General features: G+C 32.5%; 3 protein-coding genes across 3 annotated transcripts; 2 read left to right on the top strand and 1 right to left on the bottom strand.

The window, feature by feature from the left end:
- Positions 1–3,785: 3,785 nt before the first annotated feature.
- LOC133817276 (cytochrome b561 domain-containing protein At2g30890-like) lies at positions 3,786–6,589 on the top strand. The gene is made up of 4 exons (XM_062249748.1): positions 3,786–4,483; positions 4,572–4,733; positions 5,342–5,490; positions 6,035–6,589. The coding sequence occupies exons 1-4, from the start codon at positions 4,322–4,324 to the stop codon at positions 6,336–6,338; spliced, it is 777 nt and encodes a 258-aa protein (XP_062105732.1). The 5' UTR covers positions 3,786–4,321; the 3' UTR covers positions 6,339–6,589.
- Positions 6,590–6,899: 310 nt separating this feature from the next.
- Positions 6,900–9,205, bottom strand: LOC133817277 (uncharacterized). The gene is made up of 3 exons (XM_062249749.1): positions 8,884–9,205; positions 7,867–7,941; positions 6,900–7,267 (listed from the first exon to the last, which is right to left on the bottom strand). Exons 1-3 carry the CDS (start codon positions 9,110–9,112, stop codon positions 6,972–6,974), a joined length of 600 nt encoding a protein of 199 aa, XP_062105733.1. The 5' UTR covers positions 9,113–9,205; the 3' UTR covers positions 6,900–6,971.
- A 2,077-nt stretch (positions 9,206–11,282) lies between these two features.
- LOC133817275 (protein VACUOLELESS1) lies at positions 11,283–19,184 on the top strand. Its single transcript, XM_062249747.1, has 15 exons — positions 11,283–12,220; positions 12,425–12,715; positions 12,849–12,988; positions 13,379–13,484; positions 13,575–13,667; positions 13,755–13,844; positions 13,946–14,059; positions 14,515–14,622; positions 14,783–14,856; positions 16,891–16,945; positions 17,144–17,325; positions 17,793–17,922; positions 18,141–18,243; positions 18,495–18,592; positions 18,712–19,184. Exons 1-15 carry the CDS (start codon positions 11,435–11,437, stop codon positions 18,865–18,867), a joined length of 2,526 nt encoding a protein of 841 aa, XP_062105731.1. The 5' UTR covers positions 11,283–11,434; the 3' UTR covers positions 18,868–19,184.
- Positions 19,185–19,387: the final 203 nt, after the last annotated feature.

Raw genomic sequence — 19,387 nt, 5'->3', positions numbered from 1 at the left:
ATTTAATTATATTTTAAAAAAATATAAAATAAAATTTATAAGATAAATTAAAAGATAAATAGAAATATTAGTATATCTTATAAATATAAATACGTGTCATGCGATATATTATAAATAATTAATATAAAATTTTAATTATAATTTATACAATAAAAATTAAATACTTAATGATCTAAATTTATAAAATTAATTAATATATACTACGTACATATTCTAAATATAATATATCCTATTAATATTTAGGATTATTAACACATTATATTACATTTTAAATAACTTTACAAGTATAAATAAAGATAATATATCATATTAACTTTTACAATCTCTATCACATTATATTATATTTTTATTGATTTTATAAATATAAATAATGACTTGTTGGTATTTACTATTTTTAATACTTAAGTATAATATATTGATTTTTTTCAATTTATTTTATTAGGATAAGGATACACATGACTACCCTATATCCGTTAGGGTAATACTCATACCCTATCCGCAAAAAATTATAAGATAATAAGATAAAGTATGAGTAGAACTTATTTTATATGGTAAAATCGTGGAATAGGCATATCCTACTCGTAACCTACCTTATGTCATCCCTAAACTCTCTAACATGTTAAAAAAAGTCAAAACTAATGCATAATTACTGCACCATTATTATAATAATTGATATTGTTAATGTAAGACTCGTCTAAAATTTGGTGGGTTTCAATTAGATTGATCGTAGTATATAGGCTATAGTGCATCACAGGAAGAACAGAAGAGACAATTGATGAAAGAATCTATTTGATCTTCCCTAAACAAGAAAACAAACAAAGCCTATAACTTCCAAAATATCATCATGATGATGAATACTATTAATCAACAAAGAATGGGACCACACCACCCAAATAACTTTCTCAAATTTAAATATATATGAGAATTTAATCTCCATAATAAAAAGAGTGCTTTATTAACGATGTTAATATCTCCTTTGGGTGTACCTGATTGAACTTCTATATACTGATTTTTATTCTCTTGGGACCATTCTATACTGTGATATATATATATATATATATATGATCTATTTGCTTTTCTTATGAAGGGATTTTAGCTTAAATATATTACATAAAGGATCATTTTTATACTGAGTCTTTAAGTTTCAAAAACAATTGCAATTCAATTCAATTAGTTAATTTTTTTTTAGCAGAAATCTAAATTTTTCTACATATTATATATTTTCAAATATTTTTGCACATCTTATTATATAAAACAAATTAAAAAAAATTATTGGTAAACAATAAAACTTAATACTATTATTTATAGAAGAGTTTATACATTTTTGGATCCTGTATTTTTTCCAATTACCTGTTTGGACCCTGTGTTTTAAAAAAATTATTTTTAGACCATATATTTTGTAAAATAGTTCAAATAGACCCCTAAAATCAATTTTGATGAAGAAAAAATTAAATATAACAACACAGTTTTTAAACAGAATGATTTTATTTTTGTTCTGAATTGTTAATTTGATGAATTATTTGTGATTTCAGTTGAAAAAACTTTAACCAAAATCGGGTTTAGGGTTCTATTTGAACCATTTTATAAAATATAGGGTCCAAAAAGTAATTTATCAAAACACAGGGTCCAAACAAGTAATTGTACAAAATACGGACTCTAAAAATGTATGTGTTATTCTTTATAATATAGAGAAAAAATAGTTAAGTAGCCTTCCATTGGATGATGTAAAATTATATTTTTTTACCTAAATGAATAGTATTTCTTTATATGTAGTGAAATACTATTCATCAAGCTATAAATATTTTATTATTTTTTTATAAACTTTTGTATATATATGAGTGTGATACTATTATGTTTAATTATTTTATTTTTTAAAATAAATAAAATATTTTTAAAAATATAATATATAAATAATGTAAAGAAGCAGATGTATGGTATAATGTAAAAGTTTTGAGGTAAATTATAAAAATGTATGTTTTTGTGATATATTTTATACTACCATTTCTTTATAATATTTAGCTAAAACTCATAAAAACATCTTCCATCGGCTCCTTTATACATATATTTATAATAGCTATGCACAAATTCCAATTAATCTATATCTACATTTACATAACATTTACATATCCTTTATATAATATTTTAATATTTTTTTATAACTTTTCTCTCTCTATTTAGTAAATATTTATTTTTTTTCTTTTTTAATTATTTTATTTTACTTTAAGTAATAAAATATGTTTAAAGATATAATATTTAAATGATGTAAAGAAATATATAAAAAAAACTGATATATGGTATAATGTAAAACTTAGAGGTAAAATAGAAAAATGTGTATTTTGATGAGGTATTTTAAAGGATAGAGTAGAGCACCTACTGTGAGTGCTCTAGTAGAACTTAAAACTTGATTGTGAATTTAATTTTTGCCAAATAAAATCATTCTCAACATATAATATATATATACTTACTATAATTTTCAACAGCTTGGATTAGCCTGTGTAGTGATGATATATAGGAGATGAAATAAGCCCACCAAATAATAAAGAGAACAATTAATTAATTAAAAACAAAACAAAACAAAAGTGATAGAGAAGCAACAAGCCATCACATATTCTCCAATGCTTGACCCAATTCAATACTTTTTTTATTAAATGGATCATCACATGTTTTTTAATACAAAGCTTTCTTTCCTTTTTTATTTTTAATAATAATAAAACAAAACAAAACATTATAAAAGGCTTAAGATGATGGGAAGAACAGTAGTACTTGTGTCACTGTCACAATATTATTAATGACTTTAGTACATGAGGTTTCTGTCCACACAATTAATAAATATATATATATATGTATAGATAGAGATTATTGAAAGCTACATATACATGTTCCTTTTATTCACGTAAATTTAATGTGCATAATCATAAGAGATTTTCTTTTCTTTTAAAGCTATCTCTGACTCAGAGAATCATAACATTTAAACTCTCTAGTCAAAACATGTCCCCAAGAAACTTATACAATTACAAAATTTTAACCATGCATGTCTCAATAAACTACTAGACTACATAACCAGTGAGTAAGTAAAATAAAAAAAATTATTAATTTGTAAAATATATTAAAAAGGATTTTGCAATTCAACAATCAACCACATGTATTGAATACTGTTATTTTGCCCTAGTAAAATAAAAGAGCTTTGGAAAGCATCTCATGGACTAAAATAGAAAAAGAAAAAAAGTAACTGTCCAATAATTATTTAAATTTTATGGTATTATTCTTCATCCTATGATTTTTCAACTTGTGCTAAAAAATATATTATTTTCCACACTTTGTTACATTATTTTCTACATTGGGTTGGCATGACATTATAAATACATATTTTCTTAGTGTGTGAAATTATAAATATTAGTTTTCTCTGTTTTTGTATACTTTCAAAACCTATATAATGTAATACATAGAAGAGTGTCAGTAGTGGGAGGCAGAAGATAATGTTACACACACAAAAACCTACCAAAAAAAAAAACAATCAACTTTATATTTATATATATATGTACATATATAACAATTTCATATACCTCAGTTGAAAACCAGACATTCCATTTGCTCTGAAAAAATGCCCACTTTCTTTTCCAATATACCACCAATTCTTTTCTCTTTTTAAATAAAAATTAAACAAACAAAAAGGCTGTCAAAGTTGAAGAAATACCCCACAGAAGTTGAAATCTCAATCCAATCCCATTCCCCACTTCTTTTTTTTTTCTTTCCACTTTCTTTATTTTACTCAAGTATGCATTTTTTTTCTCACCTAATGCATCAAGAATAAGATCCATGCAATTTTTATGTACACACATACCTTTCAATCTTTATAAAGAATCCCACTACTTTGGCTCTCTCTCTCTCTCTCTCTGAAAAAAAACCAAAGAAAAATAAATATTGAGTTTGAAGAACACTAGAACTCAACCTTTCTTTGACAGATATTTGCTCTCGTTAGATTTGTGAGGCAGGAATGGTAAATGGGTCAGCCGGGTTTTGTTTTTCTGAGGCACAAAGATGACACATGTCTGACATTTTCCTGAGAAAGTGAGAGAGAAAGTTAGGAAGAAAACAATCAAGTGGGCACTACTATTTTGCTTCACAAAACCCAAGTAGTATCATGCTTCAGTAGCTATTGTTTTGTTTTGTTTTGTTTTTTTTCTTTTCCTTTCCTCGAGTTCATCGAGTACTAGTGACTCATATCTTATGCTAATGCTGTTAAGCATTATTTTTCACTTCCCTTTATAACTGAAGTTCACAGCTTTATTATCATATCAGCACAAGAAGGTTCTTTCACTTTATGCTTTTGCTGGTTTTAAAGATGGGATTTCAGCTCAAAATGGTTTCTTTCTGTATTCAAAAAAGTCTTCTTCTTCTTCTTCTACCTCTCCTCTGCTCATCTCAAGAAATAAATGTGGAAAGAGTAGATACTCATATGATCAACAAAGACAACATCATTAAGGTATTTTGTTTTGTTTTGTTTTTATCATTTAATTCTGAGCTTGGTAATATATGACACTGACACCCATATATGTATGATATCATTACAGATGGATCATAAACTATTGTTTAATATTACAATTCATGGATTTCTTCTCTGGGCTTCAATGGGATTTTTTATGCCTATTGGGATCCTCACTATAAGAATGTCAAACAGAGAAGAATGTGGAAGAAGACTCAGAGTTCTTTTCCAGATTCATCTTATTTCACAGGTGAGACTTTGTATTCTTTATTATTATTATTATTATTTATTTATAGTAACAATAAAAAAATACCATGTTATTATACAATCTAGATTAACCAACCCAATGTGTTTTTTTTAACTTTTTAACCTCTTTTAATTTTTTTTTTTGTTTTTGATTACTTTACTTTACAAACAATATCCCTACAGTCTTCCAAAAGATACCATTTATGCTTGAACCTTTGATTATTGAAATGTAGATACCCCACAACTCAACTTTTAATGATGGTGAAAGAGAAATTAGAACAAACTACTTCATAGCTAGCAAATATTTGATGTAGCCCACAGATTTGTTGGATAACTAAAAAAACAACAAAGTTAACTTTACTAACTCATCAGGTTATCTCTTAATGGGATTATCATGAAGCTTGGAGAGCAAGAAAAGACAGTTTAAATTAAAGGCTATCTGATCTTATTGTTACACAATTTAAAGCATATGTGCCATGAACAACAATTATGATGTTAGGTGTATCAACATATTAGTTTAGTCACAAAATAACTAAGTATAAAAAATAAGTATATCATTATGTCTACTTTTACTTCTTTTTTTATTTTAATGAGTGATTTTTGGCTGTACAGGCTCTGGCTGTACTTCTTGCAACAGCAGGAGCAGTTTTGTCCATCAAAAACTTCAACAACACATTCAACAATAATCACCAAAGAATAGGGGTAGCCTTGTATGGAATAATCTGGCTCCAAGTCATTATTGGGTTCTTCAGGCCAAACAGGTAAAACACCAAACACTTTCTCAGAAAATCATGTGAAATTAATTACATCTGGGTATTGCTCAAAATGGGCAAATCAATATTTTATAGGGTTACCTTATATTTTTACAAAGTATTATTTTGGTACCCTCTGTTTTCAATAATGCTTATATGGTACTCTATATTTTAAAATTATACATATTTGATACCCTACACTCAGATTTGATAGATAAAATTTTGTCAATATTATCAAATTGTCATTAGTTATATGTAATTAAGTAATTAAATTTAAATTTGGACTTTATATAATTGATTAAATTGATAAAATTTTATTAATTAAATTTGAGTTTAGGGTACAAAATATATATGATTTTAAAATACAATGTACCAAATATGTACGATTTCAAAATACTGGGTACCAAATAAATATTATTATAAACACATGGTACCAAAACGATACTTTGCAAAAACATAGGGTACCAAATAGTTACCTTCCCTATTGTATATATATTTTCAATTCTTTTTCTTGAATCAATATTTACAATTTTGAGTTTTCTTATGTCTACAGGGGGGCTAAGGGAAGGAGTGTTTGGTTTTTTGCACATTGGATTCTTGGAACTACAGTGTCATTATTGGGAGTGTTTAGCATATATTCAGGTTTACAAGCCTTTCATGAGAAAACATCAAAAAAAGTAGGGATTTGGACCTCACTTTTCACTGCTCAAATAAGTTTCATATGCCTTTTTTACCTGTTCCAAGACAAATGGAGTTATATACAAAAACAAGGAGTGATTTTGGGCACTACTACAGATCCAATGCCTGAGGCTCCTCCAAAAGAAAAGCAAAAAGAATTGGCTATGGAGTCTTGCTGAGAAAAAAATTATATATTAATTAATTATATTACTTATTTTACTAACCAGAAAATTTCATTTCTTGTTTTTCTTTTTCTTCTTTTTTTTGTTAAATATTCCCAGAGATGGGACACATTGGTTTTTAGAACCCAGTGTTGGGCTGTAGATTTCTACTCATAAGATTGTATAATGGATATTATTACTGAAACAGATATCACTGTTTTGAAGTTTGTTTGTATATTGGATTGTGTAATGAAAATTTTGGACCTTTACCAGTTAAAATTTGCAATGAGAAATAATAATTAAAACAAAAAAACTTTTTGAAATTAGTTTAATCTCATCAAGTGCATTGAATTCTCAAATTCAATTTTGGTCATCATAGCAATTCCAAATTTCTTGAGATAAATTCAAGGCTCAACCATATAATCTTTGACATTTTTAAGATTTTCTCTTGCTGACTTTTTACACCCAAAGATTAGTCAAAAAAGACAATGATTCTAAATTCAATGACTATATAATTCTCTTACCTTAAATGATTGAAAGTACTTAAGACACTTTTAGAGTAATGTAACAACCATCAACAACCTAAAATTCTTATCCTTATATACACATAATATATATATATATAAATTTATACAATACAATATGAGTCAATTAAGGAAAAAGTTGCACATAACCAGTTGCAATGGCAATACCCAATATCAGAATAGGGGGAAGGATTACAAAGGCACCAATGGTGGCAAAGAAAACAGAATCATTCCTTTGAGAAACTTCATTCATGTAAGTTTGTCTTTTGATATTTCTCTTCTGTGAGATGGTCAAGAACTTGGCACTCACTTTCTTCAAATTCTTACCCAATGGTATGCTGAAATCACCATCTCTGTCTCTAACAAGCTCAGCAAGTTGATCACGAATGCTCGGCTTCCCAGACCTACCATCACTCTCATAACCTGGCTCATCATTACGAATATTTTAACACCTCTTAAACCTTACCATAACTTCTTTTTTACGCAAATACTTATTTGGTTCTCTGTGTTTTGTTAAAATACATATTTGGTACCTTATATTTTCAATAATACTCATCTAATACCTTATAATTTGAATTCGTACATATTTAGTACCTTGAACTTAAATTTTATCGATATGATCAAACTGTACTCAATTATATGAGTTTTAAACTCAAAATTTAATTGCATATAATTGAGGACAATTTGGTAAAATTGTTAAAATTTGAGTTCAGGGTACCAAATATGTACAATTTTAAATTTCAGGGTACCAGATGAGCATTATTAAAAACATAGGGTACCAAGTCTGTATTTCCATAAATCACAAAGTACCAAATAGTTATATTTCACTTCTTTTTTTGTTCATATCGAAAAATATTTTGATCAAAAATTGAACCTAGGAGATTATTTTGAAAACATTAGTCTAAAAAGATATTTTTCAAAAGAGAGGTAAAAGTGCAAAATATAAGAGCCAAAATGATATAAACCTAAATAGCATTGAAGTGAAATGTATATGTTGAAGGAATTAATAGAGTTTCACATACCATTAGCTGATGGGCTGGTAGTGGAGGTAAGCTGCTCCAGAAGATCAAGCTGTGAACGAGCAGAGGTCAAAGGACCTTTAAAGAAAATTAAGCATCAGAAATTTGATTTATTAATAACATAATTACACTCTAAGATAAGAGCCAATTTTCTTGCTTATAATATAGCACAAGAAGTGTCGACTGCTATATTATGTTCAAAAGGGGCTTATTGAACTATTAGTGGTTCCTAGAAAATGAAAAGCAATCAAATCCTTACATTTCTTACAATGAGCTCATGTCCTAAAATTTCTTGTAAATTTGCCACAAAGTATGACACTTTTTTTTTTATTTGCTTTAATTGTGCAATATAACTCTTAAACTTGTTATAAATTATTGTAAATAGCTCATCAAAAATTGAAAGTACTTGTACACATCTAATACATTAGTGTTATTATAGCTACTTCTGTTTATATTTGATGGCCTAATTATACATAAGAGAATTTTAAGGATGGGAAACTATATACTAAAAACCTTAATTAAAACCCAAAAAATATTTCACACCAAGATATCAAATATTGTTGTGGGAGTATCAATAGTGTTCAACACCACTTAATGTCAAACACTCTAATTGATACAATTCTAATTTCTGATATTAAATTATATCAATCAATACTCAAAACAGGTAAGAAGCCCAGAATTATGGTAAGGAAGGACCCAAGTGGCAATCTTTGGCCCATGACCTGTTTGAATCATAACCTAACCGACTCCCAGCCCCAATAGTGATCATGAGGTCTGGAACATACAAGTATAGTACTAGTGGCCACTGGCCACCTACCACTAAATGCTGATGATAACTTGGTTTGATACCTGAACTGTGGTTCTGTTAACTAGCACCATAATATAACCAAGGAAAAAAAATATTTTCTTCTAATAGCAGATTGTATGAGTAACCATCTTCACCAATTCAAAAAATAATAATAATAATAAACAGCCATCTTTACCTTAATGGAACCATAAAAATATAAAGCTAAAACTTACCTGAAAAGGAAGTAGGAGGTGGTTCCTGCTCAGTAGTTTCAGTTTCAGTTTCAGATCCTTGAGATGAGCGAGCAAGTGCTCTAAATGAGGAAGAAGAAGAAGAAGAATGGAGCTTTATGAGTTGGTGAGTGTGTTTTGGTATGGGAGATGCTATTGGAATTGGTGGAGTAGAAGAACGAGAAGAAGGGTTTTGGTAAACACAAGTAATTGCTCTTAAATTCATAGCCATGTTTTGCTGTGACCTATTAATTTTATTAGTCTTTTGGTATTAGTAAGTAAAGAAGTTATGCTTTCAATTTCCATGGCTGCAATTCAGTTTGGAATTTTCAAATAATAATAAAATGTGTATGTTTGTATTATAGACCGCCTCAGCCTCGGTTTATATGGGCCACAAATGTTAAAGCATCTCCTTCCACAAATATTTCCACACCACATCACCCAAAACTTGACAATATATTGTAATAATTGTATGCCCTTTGGGTACGAATATTTATTGGGTTTTATAAATTATTGGAATTTTTTATAAAAAGAAATTAAGCAAAGATAAAGAAGAGGAACTCAAAGATCACCAAGCTTATTTGCCTAACTATCACAAGACCAAATATTTTTTTTTGCTGTAACTGCCTTAGCTAGTTGCACATCACATTATTTTGCAGTCCTTCAAAGGTAGCCTGGGCCAAGATTTACTTTTTTTTCCATCCAATACTTGTTCTCATCTCTAAACATATACAGAGTCCAACTTTGACCCACCTGATTTGCAACTGAAAATATTTGGTGATGTTGATTGAGGAAGCTACACAGACACAAGATGATCAGTTTCAGGATTCTGAATCTTTTTTGGTCAAGTCCTCATCTCTTCGGATGAAGCTGAAAACATGATTATGGCAAATGCTACGTGCGAAATCAACTAGCTTTTAGCTCTGCTTTGAGACTTTAGGATTAATAACACAGCTCCTATAACTGGCTTTTGTGAGAATAATGCTACCAATACCATTCACATATCTACAATTGGAGTTCCATGAGCACACCAAACATGTGGACGTAGATTGCCACATTATTAGTGAGAAAGTTCAAAATGGCACTCTGAATCTCAACCATGTCTCCACCAAAAATAATGTAGCTCACATATTGACCAAGGCTCTCTTCCCTTCTCAATTCAAAGATTTGGTAACCAAGATAAGTGTACAACACTGGTACACACTCCACCAGAAAAATGAGAAGAAAGAAAATTTAGAGAAGAAAATTTGATAAATAGCGGTTGTTTGGCAAGTGAGAAAAATTTGAGAAAGAAAAAAACAGAGAAGAATAAAAAGAATTTCTTCCCAAAAATGAAAAAAAAAATGAATGAATTAAGTTTTTATAAAAGTAAGAAAGTTAAAATTTACTAAAATAACCTACATTTTAAACCTACATAACTTTCCTTTATTTTTCAACTTAATACCATACAACTTAAATAAAAAATATTTTTTTTCACTAATATTTTTTATCTTTCCTATCCTCTTTTTTCACTGTCAAACATAGATTTGGTACTCAACTATATAGCCTTGAGAAATACTAAAGATAACCCTAAGATCATCTACAATGCTAGTACTCTACAATATTACTAAAAAAAATTAAAATATTAATATTTTTATATTCTCCTTTATTATCTAATCAAAAATATTTTTATTAAAATAAAAAGCAAAATGGCAACGTTGCCAACTTTTGGCAACCTCTCTCGACAATAATTTAATTTGGAGATCTACATTCTGACTTAAGGACCCACAAATAGCTATGACAACACCTCTAGCATCAGTATTGGCTAATGGGTCTAACAGGCAAATAATGTCATTCTCACATATTTAATTTAAATTAAAATGGGTGAGAAAAGCTCTATAACCTTTGTATTCCTTTACAGTAGCTCAATTACTTTGATTCAATATTTCATTACTTTGAATTCTTTTGTTTATGTATTGTTAGTAGGACTTAATAGGCTTCTCTTGACGCTTTATTTCGTCAACTAAAAAAAACCATGCTAACTATACCACAACACTAAAAAAAGTTATTAACTCGACTAGATTTACTATTGTCATTATCAGTAGGTCCAACAAAGTTTTTTATCCCCCTCTCACTTTTTTAAAATCAAATTATAAAAATTGCTTTTAATTTTTTAAATTACAAACCCTCCTACAATTTTATTTTGGAGAAATAATAAAAAATTGAGTTGAAAATTGAAAATAAATCACATTTAAAACTAAAGTTGAAGTAAACATAAAGTGCTGTGTAGCTTTATTATTATAATTTTCCAAATTTATGGGTTTATTTGTAAATTGAAAGTAATAGACATGATTTTGTAATTTTTAAAAATTCAGGAGAATAATTTAATTATCGAAATTCAAAGGGTGGGTTTTCTAATTATCATTTTTTGTTTTTGCGATGTTCTCTTTCTGAATGTACTATTCCCAAATAAATGAACAATTTACAGAACGAAGATTCGAGCTCCGATCAGATCAATCAATGAAACCATAGCTTTCTCTAACCTTTGAAATCCAAACCCAAAACCCTAAATTCAATGGCGAACGTCTCGGTCGCCGCCGAATGGCAGCTCCTCTATAACCGCTACTACCGTAAGCCGGAGCTTTATCGAATGGGTTGGAAGCATATGGACCTCACCCGGAACAAGGTCGCCTGCGCGCCCTTCGGGGGTCCAATCGCCGTCATCCGCGACGATTCTAAGATCGTCCAGCTACACTCTGAATCTGCCCTCCGGAAGCTCCGTATCTTCAATTCGGCCGGCGTCCAGCTCTCCGAGACCGTTTGGAAAAATTCCGGCGGAAGATTGATTGGCATGGCTTGGACCGATGACCAAACCCTAGCTTGCATCGTCCAAGATGGAACCGTTTACCGGTACAACATCCACGCGGAGCTTCTCGAGCCGAACATCTCCATGGGCAAGGAGTGCTTCGAGCAGAACGTAGTGGATTGCGTCTTCTGGGGAAACGGAGTCGTTTGCATCACTGAGTCGATTCAATTGTTTTGCATTCCAGATTTCAAGAATCCGAAGTCTATGCAGCTGGCCAATCCTGGGATTGAGGAGCCTCCGCATTGTATGGCTGTGATCGAGCCACAGTACACGATGTCCGGCAATGTGGAGGTACTACTTGGCGTTGACGGTGCCTATGTGTTGGCCGTGGAAGAGGACGGGGTTCAAGAGCTTGGCGTAGAGGTTCTGCGCGGGCCTTTGCAGAAAATGGCGGTGTCTCGCGATGGTCAGTGGCTCGCCTCGTTCACGCACGACGGGCGCCTTTTGGTCTTGACGTCGGATCTGCGGCAAGTTATCATCGAGCAAGATTGTGAGGTACATTTCTGGTTTTCGTTTTGTACTGATTTTGCTACATGATCACATTGCTATTTTCTGATTGCTGCGAGTGCTTTTGAGCTAATTTTGTTGTAGAAATGATGTTTGCATAATTCCACATTCGAATGTTCATTTTATCTTACCAATTAGTGTGGAATATATTATTTGTGAGAATGTGTCTGAACTTAGTTTGAGCGTGTACAGTCAGCTCTTCCTCCGGAGCAGCTGTCTTGGTGTGGAATGGACTCTGTGTTGCTCTATTGGGATGATATGCTCTTGATGATGGGGCCAAGAGGGGAACCTGTGCGTTATCTTTATGATGAACCGATTATACTTATCCCGGAGTGTGATGGAGTGAGGATATTGTCCAACTCAAACATGGAATTTCTACAACGTGTTCCTGATTCCACTGAATCCATCTTTAAGATTGGTAGTACATCACCTGCAGCTTTACTATACGATGCATTAGATCATTTTGATAGACGAAGTGCCAAGGTAGGGATTCTAAACCAACAAATATAGCTACTCTTCATTGGTTATTTTAGCAAACTACACTCCGTGACATCATATTTATTTAAATTATATATATGTATACAAACCAACCAATTCTTGTTTGCTGTTTTTCCAGGCAGATGAAAATTTGAGATTAATTCGGTCATCCTTGCCTCAGGCTGTTGAGGCATGTGTCGATGCTGCAGGTCATGAGTTTGATGTTTTGCGTCAACGGACACTGCTAAGAGCTGCAAGCTATGGCCAAGCCTTTTGCAGGTTAGTCTGCTTTGATAGCTTTGAATAAATTGACCTTATTAAACTTTTTCATTCCAACAAATGGGAAATTTTGGAGAGTATGTTAGTGTTTTTTGCATCATCGAGTGTAAACTGTTATTTTTCGTTGATATTGCTGGGATATTTTGGTAATAATCAGGCTAGAGCTACACGCAAACACCTTGTATTGGTACAAGACATAATATTGCAATAGAATAGGACAACATCTACTTAGTTTTCTGGATTGCTTGTGTAAATTCAAATGTTATAAGCATGTCTATGCTCACAGACCCTGTACTGGCTTAAAATTGAACCACTTTTAGCATCAACTATTAAAAGAATAAACATTTCTGATTTTTGCTCTCGTTAATGATATCCAGTTGGCTTTGGCAGCAATTTTCAACGTGAGCGGATTCAAGAGATGAGTAAAATGTTGCGGGTCTTAAATGCTGTTCGTTACCATGAGATTGGCATCCCTCTTAGTATACAGCAATATAAGGTTTTTCAAAACTTATTGTTTCAAGTAAATGTCATTGCTTAATCTTAATTTTTTTTCTTGTTCTTGTACTGAATCACTCGTTGCCTGCAGTTGCTTACAACGTCTGTTCTGATTGGCCGTTTGATTAACTCCCACCAACATCTTCTTGCATTACGAATCTCAGAGTACCTAGGGATGAATCAAGTAAGGTTTTAGACAAAATTATTTTTTCTTGAGGCACAAACTTAAGCAGAAAGTAATGTATTTTCTTCTATGACTGGCTTGATACAGGAGGTGGTGATAATGCATTGGGCCTGTTCAAAGATAACTGCTTCCTTGGCGATTCCAGATGCCACTCTTCTTGAAATTTTACTTGATAAGGTTTTGAATCTTGTTTTAAATTTTGTTGATAGTCTTGCTAGTTCAATTTGTTTCATATTTAGTATACACTAGTATCAACGTGGTTTTTGTTCCATCTTCAGTTGAGACTATGCAAAGGGATATCATATGCAGCAGTTGCTGCTCATGCAGATAAAAGTGGTCGCCGAAAGTTAGCTGCCATGCTTGTTGAGCATGAACCTCGTTCCTCTAAGCAGGTTTCATTTTTTTCTTTCTTTCTTTTTTTTTTTTTTTGAAAAAAGAGACAGAGGCCTTTGTCTTGGACTGACCTCCTCTCACAAATATATAAAAAACCTCACTTTTGGGGGAGGAAAACTGTGGTAACAATTAAAACAAACATAACAGAAAAAAGAGAGCAAACCAACTACCAAACAACAAAACTACACTAGCAAAAAACTACTCCACTCCCTAGTGAGGTCTAAAAAGGATAACCTTCAAAACCTTTCGTACGATACACCCAAGTGGCGACCCAGAGCTTTACTCTCTCCCAAATTTGATCACAACAAAGAAGACTTATCTTTTAAGCACAAATGGTTTTCTTTTCTTTGTAGAAAAGAACGGTACTTGGCTTTCAGAAACTAGGATTTTGTGCATTCCATGCAGAGTAACAGACTCAGTTAAGCATTTGGGAAATAATTTTTCTTCTGTTTAGGTTCCTCTTTTGTTAAGCATAGGAGAAGAAGATACTGCCTTGGTGAAGGCAACAGAAAGTGGTGATACTGACCTTGTTTATCTCGTTCTTTTTCACATATGGCAAAAGGTTATAATTCTGATAATATTCATAAATCTGATATTATTTTCATTTTGGGTATTCTTTATTTCTATTCATGTAGATTTATTAAAAAGATTCAATCATATAGAAAAAGCACTTGTAGTTCCCCGCATACACTTATTCACTGAGTTCTTATTTGTTGATGTAGAGGCCACCATTGGAGTTTTTTGGCATGATACAAGCCAGAACCCTGGCACGTGATTTATTTATAGCTTATGCACGGTAAATCTAACTTCCCATTTAGTACTCTGTTTTGTTTGATAGTAGCATGCAAGGATTTAATGTTAGGAGGATTTTATCTAATTCCATAGAAGGAGAGATGCAATGGGTAGTCTTCTTTCTCACAGAGAATTAGTACTACTTATACTTCATAAAATTAGATTCTTTTAACAACTATAATTGTGTCAGACGATATTGGGAAGAAGAAATCCTGAGCTTGTAGGAGAAACAATTTGATTTTTTTTTTTTTTTTTTTTTTTTTTTTTTTTTTTGAAAAAGAGACATAGGTCATGGAGTGACCTCTTCTCAAATAAATTGAGAACCCTCACTTATGGCGGAGGAATACTGTGGTGACAAAAAAAACAACTCAAACGAACAAAAATAAACAAACATTATCAAGACAACACCCAAGGACTCACACTCAACAAACTCTAATGCGCCCATAGACTACTCCACTCCCTACAAAGATCCAAAAAAGACAAACCGTCAAAGTCTGTCGTTCTATACACCCAAGTGGCCACCCAGAACTTGATTTTATCCCAAAGGCTGTCTACTACAGAAGAGACATCTTCAAAGATTCTACTATTCCTATCGAGCCAAATTGCCCAATAAGTCGCCAAAACCGTACTCTGCCACAAACGAACCATCCTTCGGCCGCCCCCCAGATTGGACAGGAACAGTTGAGAACAAGAAGACGGCATACACCAAGAGACCCCGAACTCTGCCAGTACTTTTAACCACACCTCCCTTGCAAGGAGACAATCTAAGAAAAGATGACGAACTGATTCTACTTCATTTTTACAGCAGACGCACCAATTTGGCGAAAGATAGTGGAAAGGTCTACGCCTCTGTAAATTCTCGTGAACGCTCACCTTATCCAAGAATAACAACCAACCAAACAGTTTAACTTTATACGGAGCAACACTCCTCCATAAAAACTTAGCCCAATCCAACTCTGGGCCTAAATGAGCATAGCTCAAGGAATGGAAGGCGGACTTACAATTAAAAACTCCACTGGTATCCGGATTCCAATTCCTTCTGTCCTCCAAAATCGATGGGAGAGTCACCACCTGAAGCATATGCATCAATTGAGCGAAATTAGCCACCTCCCTATCTAACAAGTTCCTTCTGAACCGCAAATTCCAACCTAAGGACCCCCCTCTCCCTTCCCCGCCCAAGACGGTCAAATCTTTAATCGCACAATTCTTTGCCATGGAAACCAAGAATAAATCCGGGAAACGAGACTTCAATGTATCTTCTCCAAGCCAAACATCCTCCCAAAACCATTTGATTTAAAAGACCAAGTACAACCTGGAGAGTAAAATCTTGATATGAGCTTGTCCAATAAAAAAGGAATAATAGTCTAGTTGCTGAAACTTTCTTGCATTAAACCTTGAAATCTTTTGTTACAGGCATGTTGAATCTGATCAATATAATGCCGGACACGATGTTGCTTTGCATCATTATGATGAGGAACAGCCAATTAATATTTTCTATCTAACAAGAAAATAATATATTAACAAAGTAGAGTTTTTTTAAAAAAGAGTTGTGCTTCCTTTTTTACTTTGCATGTTTCTTGAGGAGTGGTTTTACAGAGTACTGTGCTCGCCACTTTTTGGGGCATTTGGTTGGAGAGGAATAGTAGAATCTTCGAGGAGTCCTCCTCTTCAGTGGACATTCTTTGGGATAAAATCAGGTTCTGGGTGGCCACTTGGGTGTATAAAACGAAAGATTTTGACGGTGTTTTCTTTTTGGACCTTTGTAGGGAGTGGGTTTATTTATGGTCGTAATTCTGTTTTTACTACATCTGGGTACTACGGTTTTCCTCCGCCATAAGTGAGGGTTTTCAATTTTATTAAGAGGAGGTCATCTTGATCTCTATCTCATTTTTTCAAAAAAAAAAACAGAGTAGGTGCATGATGCATTCATGGGAAAGAAGACCTCATCTGATTATTGTGTCTGTTTTTCTTCTGTCCTGGCTTTCTTTTGTGCACAACTACTGATTCTGCTCTTTTTTTTTTCTTTCTCTCTTTTCAGGTGTTATAAGCATGAATTCCTGAAGGACTTCTTTCTATCAACTGGGCAACTTCAAGTAGGTCAAATAAATTCCACAGTGCTGCTATGCCTTATTTCATTCTAAATTTAGAAGTTATTTGGGTCTGTATTAAACTTGGTTAATTGAGTGGCTACCCTAGCTAGGCAGTGCAAATATTATTTTAAGTGTTTAATATTTGATTGCTGTTAATGTCTCACAATATATTGGGCAATGTAAATTTCAATGTCATTGTAGGAGGTAGCTTTTCTTTTGTGGAAGGAATCATGGCAGCTTGGAAAAAATCCAATGGCAAGCAAAGGGTCCCCACTCCATGGTCCACGTATAAAATTGACTGAGAAGGCACAAAACCTTTTTTCAGAAACTAAGGAGCATACGTTTGAAGCAAAGGCTGCTGAAGAGCATTCAAAACTTATAAGGTCCGATATAATTATCTTACCTATTGAACCTTGATTGAACTCACTAACATCAAGAACAGTGCTGTTTATTGCGATAGGGTTCAAGAAAGAGGCTGTGTAGAACCTGGAGTGTAATTGAGAAGGTCAGGCTGGGGCTTAGGGTTTGTTGGCGAATTCCTTAGGGCCACCACCTGGTGAATAGTCTCAAATATCATACTTCCTAAAAATTATAGGGTTTGGTGGGGCTCTGGTTTCGACTTTAAGCCTGCTAAGCAGATTCCTGCAATTTTTGGGATACTGAATAGAGAAGAATAGGATTGATTGATACAATAGTTTTTCATGATTTATGTATTTTTATGACAGGAAAACTTTGATTTTTTTCCTTATTCCTTACAGTATACCAGAGAGTATTATAATTGCAGGATTCATGTAAATAATGTCAAAGGGAGTCTAGGAATAACTTGTTTCTGTTACTTTCGGTTTTGCAGAATACAGCATGAGTTAGAAGTCACAACCAAGCAGGCTATATTTGTTGATTCAAGTATTAGTGATACCATTCGCACTTGTATCGTCTTGGGAAATCATCGAGCTGCAACGAGAGTGAAATCAGAATTTAAGGTTTGTAGGCCTACACATGCCACCAACTGAATTACTTCTTTTAAGTTTGGAGGAGGAAAAGTGGTTCAACTTGCATCAGCAATCATATTTGTAATATTGATAGAAGATACAACTCTTTCAATGTTCTGTGATAGTCAATGGGGGGCTCCTTTTCTGTGTCAATTCATATGTAATCTGTAATCATTTCTATTTATTAATGGCTTCTGGACTTGTTTCAGGTTTCTGAGAAGAGATGGTACTGGCTTAAAGTTTTTGCTTTGGTAACAATCAGAGATTGGGATGCTCTAGAAAAGTTCTCAAAAGAAAAGAGACCACCCATTGGTAATTTTTCTTACTATTTGAATATTCTTCAAGTCTCTTTTGCATGTAAGCTGTGCCGCTTACTTCTGTCTGTGAGTTCTTCATGGTGGAAGCATAAATAAAATGTAAACAAAGAATAAAAAAATTGTGAAAGGAGGGATATCTTTGGGGTTCGCTACTTTTTTAATTTTAATATTCAGGGAGCCCTCCAGATATAAATACTGTTGTTTCTTGACCATTTAATGACAAAAGTTCCCTTTGGAATCAAATAGGTTTTAGGCCATTCGTTGAAGCATGCATTGAAGCAGATGAGAAGGGAGAGGCCTTGAAATATATCCCCAAACTTGCTGATCCTCGAGAGAAAGCAGAGGTAAGACCGAAGCCTACACAATATGGATTCCATAAAGCCGCGTCTGCTAGCTGGTGTTTAATTACTTCATTTTACTGTTGTATTGTATGAACTAATTTATGACCATTTTTCTTTTGTAGTCTTATGCTCGAATTGGCATGGCGAAAGAAGCTGCTGATGCTGCCTCTCAAGCTAAAGATGGCGAGTTGCTGGGACGACTAAAATTAACATTTTCACAAAACGCCGCAGCTTCGTCAATTTTTGATACCCTTCGAGACCGTTTAGGTGTCTCATAGTTCTCTCGTTTATTTATCTTTTACGTTCTCATTTAAATTTTATCATTGTGTGCATCGTGTGCATATTCTTTTCTTAACATTGTAGTATATTACAGGATAAAATGTATAGCACAACATGTTTCGTAGAGAGTTTGTTTTGGTGTTGTTTCGTTGCCTGAGTTTTTCTTTATTAAGATTATATTAATCTTAATGTTTCTTATATTAACAATAAATTGTGTGTTTAATATTTCCATGAGGAATTATGTATGGAATATTTGCCACATGTAGAACAACAAAAAGATGAGTGAATATAAATATTTGGCGTTTCTCTCTTATAATATATTTGTTTTGTGACTTATTTGAAAAAGAGTCATTTTTAGAGCAGTTCTCAATACTATAGAGGTTGTAACAATTTGACTTCTGATTTTATTATTAATGCAATGATGCAAATGATGCGAAGATATAAACCTTTAACACAAAATTATGTCGTAAATGTGATTACATTCAATTTTTTTGGTCAATTCAAATCAAATAAAATTTT

The sequence above is a fragment of the Humulus lupulus genome, chromosome 2, assembly GCF_963169125.1.
Source record: "Humulus lupulus chromosome 2, drHumLupu1.1, whole genome shotgun sequence".
NCBI classification, from domain to species: Eukaryota; Viridiplantae; Streptophyta; class Magnoliopsida; order Rosales; family Cannabaceae; genus Humulus; species Humulus lupulus.
The sequence above is the reverse complement of the archived record's forward strand: the minus strand, read 5'-3'. Positions and strand labels throughout refer to the sequence as shown.